Source organism: Varanus komodoensis, unplaced genomic scaffold, assembly GCF_004798865.1.
Source record: "Varanus komodoensis strain SLA01 unplaced genomic scaffold, ASM479886v1 scaffold11, whole genome shotgun sequence".
Classification (NCBI taxonomy): domain Eukaryota; kingdom Metazoa; phylum Chordata; class Lepidosauria; order Squamata; family Varanidae; genus Varanus; species Varanus komodoensis.
Window position 1 is genome coordinate 31,401,621 of NW_025335317.1, and position 23,443 is coordinate 31,425,063.

The 23,443-nt window shown below is 48.2% G+C and overlaps 1 protein-coding gene across 3 annotated transcripts in view; it reads left to right on the plus strand.

Moving 5' to 3' along the window:
• The window catches only part of CYTH1 (cytohesin 1), a 65,755-nt gene that overhangs the window by 17,465 nt on the left and 24,847 nt on the right, over positions 1-23,443 (plus strand). The window contains exon 1 of one of the 3 annotated variants that reach the window (XM_044419873.1): positions 4,920-5,073. The exons of the other annotated variants lie outside the window; for them this stretch is intronic. Coding sequence (XP_044275808.1) covers positions 5,052-5,073 — 22 coding nt within the window. The 5' untranslated portion in view covers positions 4,920-5,051. Of the gene's footprint in view, positions 1-4,919; positions 5,074-23,443 lie in introns of those variants that run through there. 3 annotated transcript variants of the gene reach the window in all.

Below are 23,443 nucleotides of genomic sequence, written 5' to 3' on the forward strand. Positions count from 1 at the left end.
CAAAGGTTCTCCTGCTTGTCGTGTTTGCAGGTACCTTGAAAGAGGAACACAAGCAATTGTTGATAATAAAGTCCACTGTTTTCATTGCATTTTTAAATGTAGTAATTATAGGCTAACCCTGCGGTCTAAAATACTTAAAAATCCATCCTACCAGTTTGGGTGGGGAGCTCAGCATTGGAAAAAAAACATTCAAAGCCCTGCTGAGCTTGCACCGGCAAGGCAGGGGACAGGGAGGAATGGCTTCCCTTTCCTTTGCTGTTTCTTCCCCTTCCTTAAACTGCCTCGATCCTGTTGACGCAGGCGGGAGGGGAATTAGTGGGCTGGCTCCAAGGCTGGTTTAGATCAACTTCCCCTGCACCCGGGCACCTTGTTGACATGGGAGAGCTGTGGCTTTCCTGGCATATGCAGAAAATGCCCCCCCCCCCCAAGAAAATCTTCCCCAAGTTTGCCTCTACCACTGTCCAGTCGAAAGTTAGGAACCACAAAGTTGTCCAGAGGCCTGTCTCTCCAGCCTCAGATAATAAGATCCGAAGAAATCCATGCCTGCAGGGACCACACGAGTGATCTTGGTCATTCCGTGGCACATACCTTTTTTTGGAGGGGGGCAAGTCACATGCCCATCATTAGTCTGGCAAGGAACCCTAAAGAAATTCCAGATACCATAACATCAAAACTATGCCTTACAGATCAAATATGGGAGTATGCCATAATAATTTTGGTCTTGGTATTTGGGTGTTGTAGTCAAAAGCTTTGGGGCATGGAGCTTTTATCAAAATCTTTGTTGTTATTAAGCACGCAGAATAGGTGTTGGCTCATGGGGTATGGCCTGGGAAAGTGAAATCTCTTACTGGGTCAATGATACAGCAATAGGTCAGCTTTGAAGGGATGCAGAATCTACAGGAAAAAAAATCCCGGAGCTGCAGCATGCAGTCTGGCAAGCCGGGTTGGGAGAGGCCTTCTCTCAGCATCCAGCAGTTTGCCAAGAGGGCTCAGCTGAAGTTTGGCATGAAGCACGCGAGGGAGAATCCAGGAGGCTGTGTATGTGCTCCCTACCTCCATGGATCTCGGGGGGCAGCAATTTCCCAGATGGTGGCTGGATCCATCCCCAACTTTGAGGCAGAAGGGGATCCTGGCTTGGAAGGAAATAGGGGAAATAGGAGCCAGATGGTGACCACTCTGCATAACTAAGAGGCTCCAGGCATCTGGGGCTGTTAGGCCTCAGGTGTGAGTGAAAGATTGTGTCCCTGTGCAGCCAACCCTTATAAGTGAAACATCAGGAGCAGGCTGTCTTGCTGCTAAAGTGATTGGCTTGCAACCTGGAGTCAGGGCCCCTTTCCTGGCAACACTTAAGCTTACTTTCTCTGTTGCAGTGATAGGCAGCTGTCATTAGGAAAAACAGGATGTGGTAGTAACAGCCCCTGAAGGCAGGAAGTTCTTGTGGTGCCTTGAACCATGTGCTACATGGAGGCAAGCAAAGGTCTTTTGATGGCTGGATCCTCGTGTGGACCACTGGTTTACCGGAGGGTTATCCAAAGTGTCTTCATCTAAGAGGAGGCTTTCGGAGTCATCCATTGGTTCTGCTGTATCTGCCCCTTTGTCATGGGCTTCGGCAACTTCTTCCTCAGTCCATGCTCAGCTTACAGTCTAGAGGGATCGCCTGCCTAAGGGCCTCCTACATCACATACTGCCAGGGCCGTCTTAACAGCATTATGGGCCCCGGGCAAAGCAGTGTACTGGAGCCCCGACGACAACTACAACTACTGTTAATTTTGGAAGTTTTCCAATTTTCCAAGGGTTAACATACACCGATTAGTATGGGGCCCATGGGCAGGTGCCCATCAGGCCCATGTGTGAAGATGGCGCTGCATACTGCACTTTCTCAGCCTCAGTTTAGGGCAAGAAAATGGTGGGAGGTCCATCTTCTATTCCTAGCACATAGGCATGCTAGAAGGTTTACTCATTAACTTTTGTCCCATTTCTTGATCTGCCTGGAGCAGTTTCTGAGCAGCTCTAGAGGTATAATAAGCTTCCCCAGCCAGTTTGATTGCTCCTGGTTTTGCAGTTTTCTTGCAAAGTTTCCCTCAAGGTTTTGAGCAGACAGGAAAGGGGAGACAGTAGGTGTGCTCAAGGGGCCAAGCCAGTTGGTGAGCAAAGATGGCAAAGAAGCAGGGCTGCTTCTCAGAGTCTCTTCCTTTCTTAGTGTGGTGTAGCAGTAAAGAGGTGACCTGGCCTCTAGTCCCACTCAGCCATGGAACCGGCTGGATGACTTTGGGCCAGTCACAGACTCTCAGGCCAACCTACCTCACAGGGTTGTTGTGGAGATAAGATGGAGAGCAGGAGATGTAACCTACTTTGAGTTCTTTACAAAAGAAAAAAAGGTGGGATATAAATCTTAGAAATGAGACCCTCACTTGTACGTCAGGAGATTCTCAGAAGTATCTTTGCTTGGCTTATTAACTGGCAACCTATTGAGCCAGGGCTTCCCTGCATTATATTGTTGGTCTGGGAGCCCAGCCAGGATGTCAGGATGTGATGCTTATAGGGAAAGGAAGATCTAGCACTAGGCCAGCAGCACCACAGGGTGATTGTAGAGTGATTTCCACCATGCTCTGGTGTCACTTCCAAGTGCTCTGGAGGGCAGGAAGTTACCTGTGATCATAAAGACTCTGTAAAAATAGCTGCTGTTCATGAAATGTGTTGTTCCTTTGTTTGCAGTCTGCGTATGATAAAATGGAGTAGAACTGGTGGCGGGGAATTTATTTGTACTGATCAAGGAGTAGATTTCAAATACAGAATTTCTTTGCACTGTTCACAGGCCTCTGCTCGCTGGGCTAAACACAAAGTGGCCCTGCTTAATGCCTTTGTCTAACCAGCAGAGGGCAGTGCAAGTCTGTGTGTGTGTGTTTATTGCACTTCGGTACCAAAGGTTCTTTTTCAGCTTGATGGGCTTTGAATAGCGAGTTCCTAGGCATCTTGTAAAGAAATCGTTCCCTGTTATTACAGAGCACCACGGTGCAATGTAGCTTTGAACACTCTGCTTTCATAAATGATTAGCAAGAGAAGAATAAGAGCTCTATTTTCCAAAACTTGAAACCAACTGCACCTTTGTGATGGGTGTAATTTGTGCCAACTCTTTCTTGCCCCGTGTGCCCCTGCTCCTCCAGTTGTGCCTTCATGCTCTTCCTTTTCGGGGTTTAATGACATGCTATGTTTAAATATATATATCATACAGTTCAGCTTGCTCCCATTCTCATTCTCTCATTTTTACTTCCAATGAAGTGTATGGTGTCCTGATCTGGATCCAAACCAGCACCTGCATGTAGGGGAAACACAGAAACAGAGCGAGTCCGAAGGGGTCTTCCAGGCTATCTAGTCTGACCCCCAGCTCCACTCATGACATGCCTACCACGTGCATGTCCAGCCTATCCTTCACTGATGGGGCTTCAACCAGCTCCTATGGAAGCCCATTCGGGAGGTGGTTGAGGAGGGGATTTAAATCGTAGGTCAATCTTGCCCTCTTCCCTCCTCCTGTCCTTTTGCTACAGTCCTGTGCAGCTGAGGGCACCAGATTGGGGAAGGATGGTCTAGAGCAGTGATGGCGAACCCTTTAGAGACTGAGTGCCCAAACTGCAACCCAAAACCCACTTATTTATCGCAAAGTGCCAACACTACAATAAAACCTGAAAACTGAGGTTTTAGTGTAGAAAAAACAACTCACAGCCAGTCCAAGCAAATATATATATATATCCTTGGCAGCTCACTGACCACTCATGCGAAAGCTTGCGCAAGTTGTGGCTAATGAGTTGCGGCTCGTGACGTCATCAGTGCTGCTGCTACTCCTTTCTGAGCATGCGCATGGCCCCTGTGTGCACTGTTTTCCAATGCTCAGCTGCTGGGTTGATGTTGGGGTGACTTGATTCACGTGCCAACAGAGAGGGCTCTGCATGCCCACCGTGGCACGTGTGCCACAGGTTTGCCTCCACTGGTCTGGAGAATGGTGGTGAGGAGGCAGTCTGGGAGGTTGGGTGGGTAGTGTGCTCCCTGCCTTCCAGAGCCTGATGGGAAGGGGCCCAAGTGGGTAGCGAGAGCAGCGCCACGCTTGGCAACTTCCACTCGGCAGATGCGCGGGGACACACGTGCCTTGGCAGGGAGTGAGGGAACGGCGGGCCGGGCCTGGCCTGGCCTGACAGCTTCTCTTCACCCTCCCTTTGAGCCATCAGAGCTGTCGGTGTAAACAAAATGCTCCCTAAATCATATGGACACCCCCTCTTTCAAAAATCCAGCAGTACAGAACCCTCTTCCTTCCTAAGCTGCCCTTCAAAAGAGGGTGTGTTTAAAGCCTCTTCCTTGACTCAGGGATGGCTGGGTTTTCAAGAGGAATAATAATCTATTTCATGGTGGATTAAGGCAGTTGTTGTTTTTATATTTGTTATGTTTACAGTCCCCCCTTTGAAGGACTTCTCCCTTTCTACACCCCTTAGGAATCCACCTCGCAGGATTGTTGTTGGACTGAGATACTAGGATACAGCCAGGGTCTGGCTCAGTAGGGGCTTGAGCCTCCACCTCCACAGTCCTCAGCCCCACTCTGCAGCCATTGCTCTAATGCAGCCCTGGATTTTGTGGCTGCCAAAGTGTGTAGTAGTGCTCGGAACTGAGCTCTGGTGCGCCTGCCCATCGTTTCCAGGAGCGTGGGAACTCTGACTTCCCGGGTGGGAGGGAAGGCTCTTTCCGTCTTAGTGCCAGTCCCTGTGTCCATATCTAGCTGGCTGTGGCTTCCCTCTGGCCTCAAGAACCCGATGAGTTAACGTCCCTCCAAACCGGAAGGATCGGCACAGGAACAGGGCGTTGCTGGTTATCGGTTGCAAGCAGGACCGCAATGACGCCCATCCGTCCCAGGCAAGAGCCGCCCATGAGGCTGGGACAAGACCTGACTCATTCCAGGAAGCAGCAGCCAGACAGCAAGGCAGAGGCAGGTGTCTCCCCCGGCGAGCCACTCCAGCCTCGGAGCCGACGTCGACAGTGGTCGGTAACAGCTCCCGGTGGCGTGCAGCATGGTGCTCAGGATGGAGAATGGTGAGCACGTGTGCTGGGGGGACCCCGGGAGCATCCCTGGGAGGCGGGGGGCTGCTGCGGGGAGATGCTAAAAGGCTTCAACTGACCTGGCGGAGGGAAGCGTGCTTCTAGCCTGCCATGCGCAGAGGCTTATGGGGCGAGTCCTGTGGAAAGTCGCCCTGCCTATTTCCACAGCATTGCTCTCACCGGCGCTGCGATCTATAATGAGGCAGAACGGTGCGTTGGGATCCTGGAGGCACATGCCCCAGGGAGGGCCTTTGCTGGGGCCAGCCGCACAAGAGAGCGGGGAGAGCGCTGTAGCGAACAGCACCAGGCAGGCCTGCTCCTTCGGACGCTGCGGGGGCCTCGAGCCTGGAGCAGCTCTGCAGCGACTAGGAGCTCCGTGGAATCCATTCTCTCTCTGTGGGAGCGGCCCAGACTGGCCGAACTTGAAAAGTGAGAGTTTCTGTTGGCAGCTCTGGTGCTGCAGGCACTGGCGTGTCTCTGCTACAGGATGCCTCTTGCCCTTCTGTCTCACCTCAGCCCTTGGGCATAGACGGGGCTGCTGGGAGGGCAGGCACGTGGATGGATTTGCTGAGGCAAGATGCATCTGCCCATGCCTTCAGTGCAAGAGGCGGCACTTTCCCCAGTCGCATCTGTATCCGGAATGGCATAGGAATAATAATCTATTGTGGTTAAGAGTGCAGATCCGCAACTCGGGTGACCTGGGCTCTAGCCCCTGCTCAGCCATGGTTGACTCTGGGCCAGTGACAGACTCTCAGCCCAGCCGACCTCACAGGGTTGTTGTTGTGAGGAGAAGATTGAGAGCATTGTGCATCCCAAAACAGGCAGGATATAAATATAATTAGTAAATAAATAAATATAGGAAACAAGTACAGAACCCAGCATTTTCCAGGCTTATTGGCAGACTGGGAAGGAAGGTTGGGCAACTGAATTGCCAAAAAAGTGTTTGTTCAGCTCTTGTGAAATATGAACCGTTTGAGTTTTTAAAATGATAATTTTGTGAATCTTCTCAAAAAAGACTTTTTAGTTATTGACAGGTTTGATATTTATGCTAAGAAACTGTTGTGGAATAGAAATTAGCTTTTGAAAAATAATATTATGAAGTGTTACAACTTTCTATATGTTCGGCACAAAGAAAGTCTGGGGAGGTTGTAGGGTGGTGGTCAGATGATCGCCCCTCATCAGCATAAGGAGGGGTTTTTAATCCAATGAAAGTTCCCCCTTGCATTTTTAGGATCAGAACTGGTGTGGGTTGAGACACATTTCATGATTTTAATGATGCACCCTACAACTGTTATTTAATAACTTAAACACCCTCCCCCAGTATAATAAATGTGGTAATGCAGGTAGCATGTCAGGTAGTTGGATCCTAAGATTTCTATCATTGTGACCTGTTAATTGAAGTTTCCAGAGGCTTAGCCTTATTAAGTCTCCTGCCAAAAAAACCAGTGAGGCTCTGTGTGTGTGCGCATACGTGCACACCTGCAGCTTAGGATAACACTTCACCTGTCTGATGGAGGGGACTGAATTTCATGGAAGCTTACATCATAATAAATTTTCCAGCCACAAGATTCTCTGCTTTTGTTGTAAGTTCTTGTTGACTTTTATCCTGAAATGCTACAGCCAGCCTATAGTTACAATTTGTTTTTGCTTTAATTAAAATAAAAAAGAAAGCAAAGGAACAGCAACTATTTTAAACTTTTTTTTAAAGGGGTTATTTCTCCAATGATCATTACATAATTTGACAACACTGGAATAGAACAAGAAGGGCCATAGCTGAGTGGTAGGTTACACGCTTTGTATGCAAAAGTTTAATCCCATGGAGGTCCTGAAAACTCCAGGAAAGGTTAAAAAAAACTTCTGCGGGGAAGCCCTGCAGAGATGATCCAGGGCAGCATAAATCAGGAGTGAACAGACTTCAGTTTTGGAGGATCTGCTTTGTTTTTGGTTTTACAACCAAAAAAGACCCACCAACCTGAGATAAATGTTAAACGATAGGTTGGGGCTCTTCTGTATGCTTAGATTATAAGAGCAATGTGCTGAGCCCAAGAAAGTATTTTCAGTACTAGAACTGAGCTCACAATCCTTGCACATACCTAGAATCACGCCTAGTTTTCCATCAAGCTTTTTTGGCTAGAGTTGCAGGGGGTGTTGCTGTTATCGTTAAACACTGGGACAGAAATCTAAGGTATTTGGAAAACTTGAAGCCAAGGAAACAACTTATATATTCACCTGGAAAAGAATGGCAATTTGGAGGGAAATTGAAATATATGCAATACTTATTTTCATGTTGATCCTAAACTTCTTGTACTCTTTTAAGAACATGAAATGCATCATTTATAACTTCAAGTGCAATATTGTACATGTTTAGACAGAAAAAAGTCCTACAGGCTGAGGAATGCTGAGAGTTGTAGGAGTTTATTCTTAGCATATAAAATTATACCGTTTGGCATATTTATGAAACTTACAGGACAATATTATTTTAACATTTTTAGGCACCCTTTTAAGGTGAAAACCTTCCCAAGGCAGTTTACATAAAAGAATCCTATCCCTGTTTTTCTCAGGAATAAGACCCATTCTTTCTAGATACCTAAGCAAACATAGGGTTGAATGTCAGAAGTATAAATGTCTGCACTTTGTCAAGCAAAAATTTGAATATACTCAATACTAGAGAGAGGGAAATCTACAATAGGTACATTCTAGTCTATCTAATGCATCCTATTTCCTTATGAGAAGTAGTGGGGGGAACTTCAAAAAAGAAAGAAAGAAAGATTATAGTAAAGAATAACTGTGAGAAAGGTCATTATATGGGCCAGAAGTGTCATACTGACAATATTAAATAGCTTATTTGGCTAACAGGATAGATTTATAATGTTGAACTCTACAGAACGCACAGGGATTATAATTCTTGAAAGCTGTTGATTGCTTGCAGAAGCTTTCATGCTACACATTTTGAGTGATTAAACTTTGGTTTTGAAAGAATGTTGTTTGGTCATGGTTGTCCAGACCCAATTATGGTATAGAGCTATGGCTTGTTTCAAACCCAGAAACCATAGCAGGAAGCAGTGGTCTGTTGTATCATTTCTGCTCACTGTGATTCTCTGATGTGATACCCAGACCTGGGAGCTCCGTTTTTCCATTTGCAGTAAGAGCAGCAACTGATCTGTATCAACACACACATCATTATTTGCTTTGAGAATATAAGAAAAGCCATGCTGGGTCAGACTGAAGGCCCAACTAGTCCAACACTCCGTTCACACAGGGGCAATCCAGCTGCCCAAAGGAACGTTCAAGCAGGATGGGTGCAAGAACGCCATCTGCCCAAGCTCCTCGGTGCTGGGGCATTCAGGTGCCACCTCCGGTAGTCTTGTGTCCGCTTCCCTTGTAAAGGCTTGTAGCCCCTCCTTAATAACTTTGTCAAATCTCCCTTTGAAGCCATCCAAATTGGTGGCCATCACCGCTTCCCATGGCAGCAAATTCCATAGTTTAGCTAGACTTTGTGTGAAGAAGTCCTTCCTTTTATCTTTCCTAAACCTGCCACCAGTCAGCCTCATGGGATGACCCTGGGTTTGAGTGTTACGGGTGAGGGAGGAAAGGCTCTCCCTCTCCACTTCCTCCACACCTTGCATTGTTTTAAACCTCTATCATGTCTCCCCTCAGTCGCCTTCTTTTAAGATAACAGTCCCAGTTGGTGTAGCCACTCCTCAGAGTGAAGCTGCTCCAGTGCCCTGATCATTTTCATTGTCTTTCTGTACTTTTCCCAACTCAGTAATGGCATTTTACAGGTAAGGTAAGCAGAACTGAACACAATATTCCAAGTGTGGTTGTACCAAAAACTTGTATAAGGAGAGTAAGATCTTGACAGTTCTGTTTTCTATCCTGTATCTAATTATGCCTACCATGGAGTTTGCCTTTTTCACAGCAGGTGTGCCACTGCACTGACATTTTCATCGAGCTGTCCACTACTAGCTCTAGATCCCTGTCGCTGCCAGCTCAGATCCCATTTACTACTTTGTTGGATTTTTTTTTTTTTTTTTTGGTCTCAACATGCATTATTTATCTCTTGCTGACATTGGGCATCAAAATGGCAAATGCTGTTCATTCTCTCAGCTTGGCAAGATCCCTTTGGAGCTCCTCGCAATCCCTTCTGGTTTTAAACACCCCCCCCCCCACCCATATTAAAAAGTTTGGTGCAAACTTGGCCACTTCACTGCTTACTCCTAATTCTAGATCACGAAGTTGAAAAGCTTTGGTCCTAGTAAAGAACCCCATGGGACTAGTTACATTTCTCTATTGGAAGGAATTGCCAAGGACTTCCCCTTGTGGAAGTCATGCTGATTCTTGTTCAGCGGGGCTTGTCCCTCTGTGTGCTTACTGATTCTGTCTTAAATACTACTTTTAAGCAGTCTACTGAGAACAGATATTTAACTAATTGGCCTGTACTTCCCCAGCTCTCCCCTGGATCCCTTTTTAAAAATTGGTGTTACATTGGCCATTCAGTTCTATGGTACAAAGGTTGACTTTAGGGATCTTTTATCTATTTTGGTAAGAAGGTCAGGAATGTCATGTTGAGTTTGAGAGCGCTAGGATGGATAGATCTGGACTGGGTGATTTGCTGACTTTCCTTTTGTCAGTAAGGTTGAGAATTTCAGCTTGTCACTACCACCTGCCTTAGTTCCTCCAGTTCCCTCCCAGGAGGCATAAGCTCAGGAACAGGTATCTGCTTTGCTTCCTCTGCTGAATTCACCAGCTTGGTGAGGAATATGCTTCTCAGTGCTCCTTTAATCCCACTATTGTCCAAAGGACCAACTGCTGTTTTAGCTGCTTGCTTTCTTCTGATATATTTAAAGAATTATTTCTTGTTGGCCTGGAGGATGTTCCTGTTGGCTGAGTGCTGTACCCACCACACTGTTTGTTTTCTGAAACAGGGAGTGACCTGGTAAATGCATGGAAGGAGAAGGCGGGAATTGCAACACAAGTGTGTGAGGCAGGCTGGATTGGCTAGGAAGCTTTAAAGAGACGGAGGTACAACCAGGAGTGGGGAAAGGGGAGAGTCCACCTCAAAGTTCAGCCGACCAGTCAGGGAGACCAAGGCCAACAGAGAACAATACAGTAATAAAGGGGATTTTGCTCAGGGTGGCTGCGGGGATGTGTGACAAGAGCAGGACAATGTGTGTGGGAGCGGGGAGAAAACTACAGGACCAGGGTTCAGGATTGTTGGGAGTCATGTGGCAAGTCACCACCATGTGTGGCAACCCCCCATGCTTGCCAGACCTGGTATGCAAACCTGCCCACCATTTCATAGGAGTAGTTTTTCAGTATTCCCCCACATTTCCATTGTTCAATGTTGCAAACATTGGAAAACAAACATCCTTAGTGCAAAAAAAAAAAAAAAAAATAGACAGCATGCCACATCATATGCCTTCACCTCGCTGATTCATAGTTAGAAATTCTTCGCCAGTCTATTGCAGACTTCAAGATCTCCCAGCCTACCTTCTGCTCACCTCAGTATTAACAGGGTTGAGCTAGACGGACGGATGTTCTGATATAAAGCCGCTTCCTTTGTTGTTAGGTAGTCTGTTGCCTGGGCTGTTCACTTGATCAGCATGCCAGCCCTAAAGGGCATTGCTCCAGGTGACATAATCACTGGTCCCACTGTGGCTTGAATAAGCCATGGTGGGTTAGGGTGATTGTGCAAATCAGGCCACCATGAGCCAGCTGAGAGGTATACATAACTGAGAGATCTGCCTCCGTCAAGAGCTGAAGAAGCCTCCTTGTTAGCCTTGCCCCTGGTTTGGCTCTTGCCACAGTGCTGTCAGTGTTCTGCAGCCTGGTTGTTTCTTCCTCCTGTCTGAGACGTCCTCCCATAAGTATTTCAGTCTGGATTTTCGACATCATCATGTCAGTGCTCACTAGAGCACTCTGCTGGCATTTGCAGCAGGAGATGCAGTTCGTACCAGAGAGATCCATTCTGGTTTCTCAAAGCCTGGGATGTTCGTTGGGCAGGGATGTGGGATCCAGAGTGCGATTCAGTGATTTGTGCCTCTGTGCCATAAGCCACTGTGTGGCATCTAAGTACAGAGCTGTTTCCCCACATCAGAATTTCAGTTGCAGGCTAGCCTAAGCATAGAGCCGAGATAGCCCTGACCTGAACTAGCTGTGCCAAATCAAAGCTCAGCCTCCCTCTGTCCTCGCGTGTCTTCTTGCTGATGGACAAGGGGTCTCTTCAGTTTGTAAATGCAAAATGGAGCCTGTCTCACTTCTGGCCTAGTCTGTTTCCTGACTGCCATTAGGTAGAGAGCACGATGCATCACTCGGGATCCACCTCACTGGGCGCTAGCACAGACCCACACCCTGAAACTGACATGATCAAGACCCATTTGTGCTCATCTGTGTGTCAAAGCAGTGGTCTCAGGCTCAGCGGGCAGTTGGCTTGCCATCAGAGCTGCTTTTATTTCCCCTGTCGCAAAGAATGCACTTTGATCCCTAGATGTTTGAGGGTTTTCCAGAGCTACTTTGGGGTTTGCTGTTCCATTGAATTGAGGCACTTCAGAGCAACTAGTTATTCTTCAATTCATTTGCCCCTTAAAACAATCAGCACAATACAAATGATAGTCCAGTGAGCAAAGATCTTTCTTAGAATGGCCCATTGTTGATTTCAAAGTCTGTTCAAAGCCTGTAACAAAGATCCTAACTTCCACTCTCTAAGCTTCAGCGCTTGTTAATGCTAACTCTTTGCTTTCACAAACAATGCACATTTATCTTGAGTGTTGATTTAGGGAACCATTTGCATCTGATGTCTTGTTTAAATAAACATTTACGTGGGTTCTGTGTCGCCCCGTGTGTTCTCTTTCTCAGTTCCTTCCTAGAGAGATGCTGCAGCCTTGGTGCTGCAGAAGCCTTCATCAGAAATCTGCAGACTTGGCACATTTTTGGAGCTTTAGTATTTGTGCAGTCTATGGGAACACTTGGTTCAATCTGCAAGCCTCTCTTTTCTCTATCCAAAGTTGAATAGACAGTGATGTGTGTCTGATAGAGTCCTGGAAGTAACACCCTTCTGGCTAGTGTCTGCTGTTGTACCTGTGACTCGGGAATAGGCACTGCTTGGCTGAAAGGACTCTTCTGTGAGTTGTCTCCATCCAGCATAAATGCTACAGAGTACTTGCTTGTACCACTCCCACAGGGCTAAGTCTGGAAACTTCATCTGAGGCTACTGCTTTGCACCCTCCTAGTATGGCAGGGGTGAGTGACCTTTATGCACTCCAGGATGCAGGCAGTGGAGGGCCCTGCCAGAGCTAGTGGTAGGTGGAGCCTGGCTTGGTTTCTCCATCACACACACCTACCTTCCTTTTTGGGCACCCATTCATGGAGAGGGATAGCATGTGGGGAGAGAGGGTTAAATGTGTCCATATGCCTCATGTAAATTGTGCTCTGCTTCCGGTTCACCATGCATCTGTTTGACAGGCTATAGGAAGTACATTTTCTGTGGAGAGGACAACTTGTGGGGATGACCCCCCCCCCCCCACGCATCATCTCCATCACAGTTGCATTCTCGCAATCCACCCTCAACACTGTGGGTGCATGTGCACCTTGTAAGGGGAGGACAGCCCCCTGGAAGGGTCATTGCCCTACCCCATTCCGTCTCAGAAACTGTGCACCTCCCAGCCCACTGGGCAACTGAGTGGCAGGCTGGCAGGAAATTTGGTGGAGGTGGCAGTGGGTAAGGCATCTACAGAAAGCCACTTGGAAAGTTTCTGCAGGCCACAGACTCCTCCACGTGACATAGAGTGTAGTCCTCCTGCCAGAGAATGTAGAGTTGTGCCCTGAGCAGCTGGCAAAAACTGCTCTGCCTGCTCAGCAGTGGGGAGGTCCCATTCCTCTTCTGCTTCCATAGCTTCCTGCTCAAAGAGTTCCTATCCTTGTCAAAAAGGAGCAAGATGTAATAGCTGTGGTCTTGGGAGAGGGTGGGTGTAACATCCTGTGTAGTTCGGCCCTGTTGCTGAATGGGGTAACGGGGAAAGAACTTACTTTCCCTTCTTTTATGCTAGCATTTTGTGGGCAGACTGCCTTGGCTGTTTGTCACAGTGCCAAAGCATATGAAGTCAGAAGGCAGCACATGGCTTCCTTGTGATGCCCCAGAATTTTTCGGTGTAGTCTTTGGAAGGGCAACACCCTGCTTCATCTTTAGTGCACATTACATTCCTCTTTCTCCTTTTGATGCCAACTGCTTATGCAGAGAGAGCTGAACAATAAACGTTAGTAAGCAAGCACCCTGACCTGCCATGTAAAGTGGGTTACTTGTGAGCAACCTGATTGGCAGAGACAGGACTTAAGCTGGAGATCTGCTGCCTAGATCTGCTCTCAAAGAAGCATGTGATGCTCATTACAGTGCCCTCTCTTCAGACCCTATGAGGAAGTGAACCGCCTCCTAACCACTGAGCATGCTTTCCTGTGACAGTGCCTGGAAGTGGAACCCTCTGCAGGAACACATCTTGTGGGATAACAGCTGGAGCAAGCACAACTGCCGGGTCTTGTAGAAGAGTCTTGTCTCCGTGCCTTGTGGTGTGCAGCATTCACATCCTCTCAAAGTCCAGGGGCCAGAGGTCTCCAGTTTGAAGAAGTTAAAGTCATCTGCGGGCCTTGGTTCTGGTGCCACATGCAGGGGAGGCGTGGGCTTGCTAGCTTCAGTGTGCTGGAAAGCATCTTATCCTCACATTGAGCCCCACTCTGTCTGCAACGGTGACAGGAGTGTAATTGCTTTGGCTCTGTGGAGTCTTATCTCATCAAAGCAATGTAGGACCAGAGTAGAGGGATGTAGACAAAAGATGATTATAAGTCCTTTCCTCACCTCTGAGACACCTGCACATGTAACAAAGAGAGAATCTGTTAGGGTTACATTTCTTGTGCACGTTCACAGGAAGATGATGATATCTAGAGTGTCTCTTCCTCTTTGCCGCTTTCAGCCCCCGCCTCTGTTTTGGTACACACTAGAGTGTCTGGGATTGAACTGTCAGGATTATTTATGGGTCTTGTTCAATAACTCCCATTCTTGTCATCCCCTAGGGGGACAGAGCCCCCACCCATTTTGTTCATGCCTGACTTAGTGTGTTGGTCAGGAGAGATGGTAGAAAGAGCATGAAATTGGTTGTTGGTTCATATAATGCCATTAGTGTGCATGGTGCTTTACACAGTAGAAGAAGATTTGTCCCTGGCCCAAGGAGCTTATAGTCAAAAATTTGATGAAAGGGTAGCAGTGGTAAACATAGGAAGAATATGCCCTTGTCCCAGTTTCACATGCCTAGACTTGGCTATAGGCTCAGTTGCAGTAGGGCTGCCATCCCCAGCCTGGTGCCTTCCAGATGTGTCGGGCTGCAACGCCTAGAATTCCTCATCAGAAGTTTCAGTTGAACACATTGGAATGGACCAGCTGGGTGAAGGCTTCAGCAGGATATAGCGAGCTGAGCCAAGGTCCTTGCAGAAAGCTGGGTCTTCAGGAGAGCTATGAAGGATTTCCCCGACCAACTCTGATGTGCTTTGAAAACTTTTGATGCCACTCCCAAGGCAGGCTTATTGATAAATACATCTTTCACCTTCTGCTGTAGTATGTTCTGCCTCTATCTATTCATCACCCAGTGAATGTACCTTGGGCTGAGGAAAGCCTTCTGCAAACAATGTACTCTCCTCCTCTCCTCTCCTCTCCTCTCCTCTCCTCTCCTCTCCTCACCAAGGGTGGACTCTCATGTTAATGTTTGCTTTCATAAATGCCCACAACTTAAACTGTTCATGTCCTGGAAAATAATGCAAAACACACTCCAAGGTGGCAGAGCAAACCTTGAATCATGCAAAGATTAATTCAAGAAAAATACTCCTCAGTGCAAAGGTGATGAGGGATATCACCGCAGGGTGAAATTTAGCTGATCAGAAGTGAATGTGAGAATCTGGCCCATGGTGTGGACAACTTGGGAAGCTCTAGGCAGGCAGTAAGCATGGATGTCCCTGGAGGCTGATTAAAGTTGCTCCTCAAAGACGTGTCTTGTTTGGGCGCAGCAGTTCATTATAAGGATCTGGTGACACTCCACCTACCCACTATGAGCCTTTTATGTTACCCTCTGGATTCATGCCTTGTGTTCATTTCCCAGTGAAACATAATGGAGGAAGGGACATCCTTGTGTATGAAGAAAGAGCAATTTTTTAAATGGAGAGATGGCACAAGTGGTGCCTGTGTTTAAATTTCTCAGGTTAGGCTGAAGAAATTGGAGGCCAGGTCTTCAGAGAAGGAATCAAATGATCAACATCTTTTGAGCATTGAGAACTTCAGTCTCCAACTAAGATTAGGAAGGAGGCTGGGAGGGGGCAGAGGTGGTAACAGGTACACGTAGGTAAACAAATCTGATGTCACATTAGCATGGAGCAGATCTTTAGAGCATCATCTGAGTGCATTGCATCTTGAGACAGTTTGGCAATTTTAGGATTCAGTAGAATATTATGTTCTGAAAGAAATTGCCTCCCGCCTTCCATATAAATGAACTGGTAAGTGTGATGTTTGTAGGCCCAGAGCTATCAGACGTGTGTGACACATACCTCATTTGAGCGGCTCATGTATAAAATTGTAAGAAAATAAGGATGCTATTAAATATTGTCAACTTCCAATGAAATCTCAAAAAATAATTCTAATTGTGAAATGTTTTTGTTGGTATTTATTAAGGTTTTATATAGCCTCAGCCCACTTATATAGCAGTTTGAGAAAGTGAAGGTCTTGCCCCTTAGTCCCTCTGAAATTCAGAGCCCAGCTCAATTCCTGCACCTCAAGGGTGAGGATCCTGCAGTTTTCCAGATGCTTCTGGTTACAACTTCTGTCAGCCCCAGCTAGCGAGGCCAGTGGTCAGGGATGATGGGAGCTGTAGTCCAGCTATATCTTGGGGAGGCACAGCTTTCTCCAACCTGCTAAACATGCAGATTCTCTTAGAAGCAAACTAAACGCATGGAAAACCTGTACTTCCACTGAGCTTGTAAGGATTTAGGGAACGAATGGTGTTATGGAAGAGTATATTTTCCTTCCTACAGAGGTCCTCCTCCGCCGTTGAGGGAACAATTGCGCTGCTTGGCAGGCAGGCAAGGCCTTGAAAAGGAGGCCTGTTATAACTTGTAGCTGTTAGCAAACTGCAAACCAGCAAGCCTTCCATGAGTACAAGGAGACTGGCTGACATCGGAGGGATCAAATGCCTGGCTGCAAAGAGAATGGCAGCAGCAGACAGCGTACCTCTTCCCTGTGCTTCCTCTTAAGCCAAGGCAGTGGGAAACTTTCTGAAACCCTCAATGAAAGTCTCTGCTGAAGACAGCGAACCCCAGGCAGGATCTGCTGCCGTGTATGAAAATGCACAGCTTGAAGAAAAGGGTAGGAATCAAGAGGATTTGCCATCACGGTGGCAGGGTGGAGGTAAATGCAGGAGCATCCCGTTGCACAGTATGAAAGCAGAGCCGAGATTGATCTGGGCAAAAAAAATGCCAGTTTGAAGCCACAAACCAAACCTCACCAAACAGAAGTTTCTTATGTAAACTAACAAGAGTTGATGCATGGATTTAATAACCCTGATCCAATTTCACCATGCTGTGTAGGTAAAAGCTGAAGCAGTGGTGCTTGAAGTGAGACAGCTTGCGCCTGAGGCCATGATTTCACAAGATCAAATGTCCATCCACCTACATTATAGTTTGGCAGGGGGGAGGGGAAGATGTCCGAAGGCGTGTGTGCTTTGACACACTGGGCAGAGCAGTGGCGTTAAGTTTCTGAGAAGCTTGGCGAGGAATTGCTTCTGCGGGGAGAGCTTGGATTAAAGGGCTGTATTTTTCCTGATAAAGACACATTAAAATGAATGGCACTTCAGCTCCACGAACTGTGGATAGAACCCCAAATCTGTGGCTTCAGCTCTGAGGGCTTCTGGAACAGCCCAACGCAGACAGAATAAACAGAAGAGGAAAACCGCCATCCTCTTATAAGGCTGAAAATATTCTTGTGGGGCATTTGCTTCCATTAGAGCCGGCTTCCCCAACCTGGTGCCCTCCAGATGTGCTGAACCACCCCCCCCCCCCATCACCCTCAGCCAGCATGGCAGGGGCTGTAGTTCAGCGCATACGAAGGGCTCCGGTTTGGGGAAGACCAGGTATCAGGCCCCAGCAGGGACGGAGCCCCGGAGACTCCCTGAGTCTCCGTTGTACTGGTGTGCCCCTGGCGTCTGCCGCCTCCCTGAGCTGCAGCCCGGCCAGGGAGGAGTTAATGCCTGGGCTCTGTGTATGGCAGGTGGGCGGTTCCAAAGCTGTCAGCCTCCATGGAAGCCAGCGGCACCAGCAGCCAAGCTCAGTTGAGCAAGACGCGGCCCCGTCTCTTGGTAGGGCTGGGCTCCCCAGCACATGGGCTACTAACGCACTGATGGTGCATCACAGGCTTTGCAGGGACCGCAGGCAGAAAGAGCAGGGCGGCAGTCTGTGGTAAGCCTGTCCTCGTGTGCATTTCCTCGCAAAGGAGGTGTCTGTCTGGGATGAAAAACTGCTGCCTGGCACCCCGGCTGTGCGCTGGTCCAGCCATCCCCACTGCATGCAATACCATGCGCCTGTGCCATCTTCATGCTGAGCCCCATGTGCCTCTCTCCTGTCACAGCCATTCTGCCCTGGTGTCACTGGGCTTTGCTGCCCATGCCTGCCTGCTTATTGCATCTTCCAGCAGCTCGCTCCGGGCTCGGAGGGCGCTGTGTCGAGGCTGCTTTCCTTTTGAGTGTCTGCTCAAGTGGGGTGTGGGGCTGGGGGGAGAAGCTGCCTTGAAGAAGGGGCTGGAGAGGGAGAGGGTGGGGGAAGTGTGCGTATGGCTTTAGCAGTCTGCTGGCTTATGTATGGGAATCTCTTTCTCTCTGCTCCCACCTGCTCCCTCCCCATCTGCTAAATCTGTCTGTGGGAATTGGATTTTCCAGCTGCACCTAGTGGAAGAAGGGAGCGAGCGAGGGCTTTTACCAGGGTGCAGAATGGGAGTGAGGTCAGAACTTTCTTCGGTGGGGGTTGTTTAAGGACCCAAAGTGTGCACGTTGTGCCCATCCCCGTGGGCTGCCATTGCTCTGCCCAGAAGGAAGGTAGACACGTGTGGCGCTGGGGGGGGGAGGGAGCCCCGTCTAGAGCCGTGACAGATGCCAGCTGGGCATCTTGTGTGCAGCTGGCTAAGCCTGTGTGTTTGGGGGTTACAGCATTGCACATGGGGGGAGGGACTTCCTGTCCTGGGTCAGAGGTCAGAACCAACAGGTGAGCCCCAAAGGAGGAAGAAGATGCAGGCACAAGCTGCTAAGCCAAATGCTCTTAGGGCTGTTACCCTGAAAAGGCAGATAAGGAAGATGTTCAGAGGCATTGACCAGCTGCCGTCCCTGAAGCTGCCTGAAGTTTCATGGCTCTCATCCTCCACTTTAAGATTCTATCCAGAATTGATTTAAACCATTGTAAATGATTGTGAGGGGAACGAGAGGAGACATGTGATTGCTTTGTGCCCCCTGCTCCTGTTTGCACCCATCTCTTTTTATGTCCTGTTTATGTTCTGAGGACAGAACCATCTTTGGAAGTTGCATGGGACTCCTGTTGGATCTGACATGAGCTATCTTTGACTGGTTGCTCCAAGGCATGTTTTCCTTCCCTGCAGGCCCCGGCTGCATCTCTGGGAGGATCACAGGGTCCCATCTGGCATAGCTCACTGACATGAAATGAAGGAAGTGGGAGGGGAGCCTGTTGGGTGTGTCTCTTTAAGAGAGAGCTGACCTTAGATGCATTTGACAACCAAGTGAGTGGACGGAGCTCTTTGCTGAAACTCTGAAAACAGCACTGGCCAAAGGGAAATCACTGGCATCAGCAGGCCGTTTGGGAAGGAATTGTGGGTAGCGCAAGGAGTATGTCTTCTTGCCAGCAGCAGGTATTGGATGCAAGTTTGCTTGTTCCTCTAGGAAGAGAAGAGAACAGAATAGAGTGGGCTAGTGCAGGGAGAGATGGTGCTGATGAGCAGCCCCGTGTGAGCCGTTGCTTCTCCATTGCTTCTCGCAGAGTGCTACGTGCACAGCTCAACCAGAACCAGCTAATTGGAAGTCTTCTGTCTGGGGACACCGCTTGCCTTTTGGCTGTTCAAAGCGCTTCAGTTCATTTGTTCTTTCTGTAAATCAGCCTTAGCCAAACTAGCACCCTCCAGATATGTTGGACCGCTGGCTGGGAATGATGCAAGTTCCAGTCCAACACTTCTGGAGGTTGCCAGGTCGGGGAATACTGCTCTAAGCCTCTGGTATACATGCGTAAACATATCTCCCTTCTGCATTGCATTTTTGCAGAGTGCCAGCCAAAATCTGTATCTCAAGCACAGGCTCCACTAGCACTGGGAGCCTGGTCAATTGAGCAGTCAGATATTGTCAGTTGATTGCACAGACCATTTGACCACTCTCATGTAGGCAATTAAGAGTGGCATGAAACAGCCTGGTGTTTTCTTTCATCATGATCGCCCACCCAGTTAATTCCAGAAGCCCACCTTGTCCAATTGACCCTTTGCTTAACTGCTGCTATGCTTGAACAGGAATGTGTAAGACTCAAGAGGAAACATGGAACAAAACCACTAAGGAATCCTTGCAGGGGGATGCAAGGGAATATGCTGTGTACCACCCTGGGAGACCTGTGACCCGAGTGTGGCTGCTAATGGCTCTTTTCTTCCTTTTGTCGTTGGGACCCTTAAGAGAAACTGACTTCCGTAACCAGAGGGTGGGCATTTGGACAGTTCCACAAGAGCCATCACAGTGGCACAAAGCCAGGACTGCTAAGTTAACAGAATCTGACATGGGAGTGGTAGCTGAGTTGGTAGTTCTGCACATCTTCTGTGAATCCAAGGCATGTATACTATGCTGTTCCATACAGTTCTGCCCATTGATCAGAGAGCCATGAAGACAGTTGGCATAGTTCTTTTACCAGGTACAATCAGCGTGCTTGTGCGCTTCTCTCTGAGATGTCTTGCAGCCAACTACCAGCCCAGAGCAGAACTTAAATGATTCCTCCAGCCCCTGCTCATTGTGCCTTAGTCCACTTCTTAGACCTTGCGTGGTGGGGTTGATGAAGGTTGCCCTCGTAGATGAACACACAGTGCAGCAAACAGATTTCATGGTTTCCAAATTATTACAGAATTCATCTCAGGAAGATAATTTGCACATGCTCAAGGGACATGCTTTACTCCTTTTCTCAGGATAGTGGGAGTACATGGTAGCATCTCCGCTCTAGGAACTTCTGGGTGAGAAAGATTATCTACATTCATTTCAATCTGACTTCAGTCCTGCTTATGGAACAGACTGCTTGGATCATCTTGGTGGATGATCTATACCAGGAACTAGACAGAAGGAGTCTCTTTGCTGGAACTTTTGACAGCTTTTGATTTAGTTGGCCGTGATCCCCTTCTGAAGTGGGGGTGGGAGGCACTGTGAGACGGTGGCTTTGGGCCTTCCTGGAGAGACTTCCAGAAGGTGGGACTCTTTCTGAAGGAAAGCTAGGATTGCTTCCCCTCAGCTGTCCTTCAGTCAGCAGGCAAAGAGTACTGGATTCAAGAGGGCCTTTGGCCTGTAAACAGGCCTTTTGGGTTTGGTGCTGTTTTCCATTTTTTATTCTCTAGTAGACTCTTTTTTACAGAATCACAGAATAGCAGGATTGGAAGGGGCCAGAAGGCCCTCAGATCCAACCCCCTGCTGTTGCAGGACACCAAGTTCAACCATCCCTCTCAGATGGCTGTCCACCTGCATCTTGAATGTCCCCAGTGTGGGAGGGCCCACAACCTCCCTAGGTAGCAGGTTCTATTGTTGTGCTGCTCTAACAGTCAGGGCATTTTTCCTGATATCTTGTCAGAATCTGGCTTGCTATAACTTGATCCCATTATGCCATGTCCTGCACTGTGGGATGATCAAGAAGAGATCCCGTCCTTCTTCGTGACAGCCTTTCAAGTACTTGTAGAGTGATATCGTATCTCCTCAGTCAGAGTTGCTGTACTTTAATTAATTTTATACTTCTAATCAACTTATGCCTGTAAGTCATCTTGGCCATCATTTGTTCGTAGAACAGTGGGGAACAAAGCAAATCATAACATTTTTTTAAAAATATACTCTCCCCCCCCATAGAAATTAATTCTGCCCATATTTAGAGACACCTCAATGGGCTTTTTGGAAGTGAAAAGCTACAGTGTTATAAAGGCCACATGCACCCCGGAGTAAAGTCCATCAGAGTCAGCTGTGCTTGCTTTGGGAGCAGGACCTCACTGCCCCTGTGATCTTCCGCAGTGCTTTTCTAATGTTTCTGACTGAAGACAGCGATTTTGGAAGGTAGCTTACTGATGTTTTTTGTGGTGATTTTTTTTGGTAATTGTTGTTTCTGTTCTAATCAATTCATGCTGTAAGTATTTGATAATACTTGACCTTTCAGATGACAAACTCAGGCTCAAGCTGTAAGCCTTGTGGAGCGCCTGCACGGTTGTCTCTCCTGCCTTGTCTGACAGGGAAGTGGGGGTGTGGGGGGGAGAGACACTGCCTCTTTAAGAGCAGCCTCTTTTGTATGCTGTGGCCGCAGCATGCTTGGCTCTGGGCTCCCGCACTTGTGTCCAACTGCAAAGCAAGGAAAAGGCGCTTCCCTTGTTTGGCTTCTCTGTTCCAGCAACCACACAATGGAGCCTTGTTGTGTCAGGAACTCTGATCTCTTTGCAAGAGGCTCAAGGCTGGCTGGGGCTTGGCATCTCACCCCAACTGTGGATCTGGGTTCCTAGAAGGACAGGGACCCCTCTCGAGCATGTGCACACAGGCTCTTCTCCCCACACTTTTTCAATACAGCAGTGAGTTTTGAGCTGCTGAAGAGCCTACCATGTTTTCTTCCCCTAGCTAGCTTGGTTGGCATTCATAATACAGCAGTGGGCAGAAGGTAGCTCTCCAGATGCCTTGGAACTCCAACTCCCAGAAGCCTTTGCCAGCATGGTCAAAATTCAGGAATGCTGGAATTTGAAGTTCAAAACATTTGGGGATCTACTTTCTGCCCGCCCCCTCCCTGATCGGTCACATGGCTCTTCCAGTGCCTGCAGATTGGTGCCGGTCATTGTCTCTCAATGTCAGCTGAACCTACCTTGCAGGTTTATTGTTCTAAGGTTAAAATCAGAGTAGAGGTGAACCTTGCAAGCTTCCTTGGGCTCCTCAAAAGGGGAAGAAAGGCACAATGTTACAATAACTAGAATGGTCAAATCTTTGCATGTACTTCTGATTCTGTCCTGGGTTTCCCTGTTTTCAGGCCAGCTGAATCATTTAAAATCCAAGCCTAGTTCAACCCAAGCCACTCCTAGCTGCCTGCAGTGACTAGAATGTGTTGGACAGAAGCATTGCTTGAATTCTTCCAGTGGTATTTGGAGAATGTTTTTCTCATGCTGCTAGCCTGAGATGTGAGAACTCACTGGAGTGCACAGATGTAGACCAGAGCCCTGGGGTGCACGGTCCCTTCTGGCTACCTTGATAGGCCTACTGCCTGCACTGCGTATGACAAACAGGGTGCTCAGTGCTACTCCTCCAAAGGCCCAGCCAATGCAGCCTTCCAAAGCACTTCTTGTAGAGCAGACATGTGCTGCATCTGCAGGTCCCTGGCCTATTTAGATACCCCCGCCAGCCCTGCCACTGCTACTGTACCTCCAAAAGGAGGCAAAGTCAACTTTTAAAAGCAAGAAGCTGTGGTTTGCTGCAGAATTTCAGTACTGCAATTGCTGCAAAAGGAAGCTATTTTAAAATACACACACACACACCCCTGGTCCAGCCTTTGCATCTTGTCTGTGGCTTTTCACTTCCAAAACGAATCTTTTTGCCCCTTCCATTGCTACCACTATACCACCAGATTTCAGTGACAAATTTGGGGACAGGGGGCAGTACCACCCCCCCACCAGCCCCTGGAAAGTGCTCCAAGATGGGGGGCTGTTCCAAAAGCTTGTAGTAGTAAAAGAGAAACTAGGCATGGTCTGCATGGGTTGCACGTGTCCTTTGTGACCTCCACTTCGTCGTCTCTGCACAGTCCTTTGCACATGCTGTAGTGCTGCATCTGCATGCCTTTCCCTGGGTAACGAAAACCAGATTCAGCCCCAGAGGACTACAGTGGGCTCATCACGGCCGCATGTGGAAGTGTGGCTCTGCAGCGCTTGCCCTCAGGCCTCATCTGATTCAGGAGCCAAAATTCACTCGGGTGGTGCTTGTGGTCCTTCACAGGAGCGAACTACCTGTTGCTGGCTGCCCTCTTCTGATGCCTTTGGTCAGATCAAGCCACAGCTGCCTCTCATACTTTCCTAGGGTCACGTTTTCAACAGGTGCAC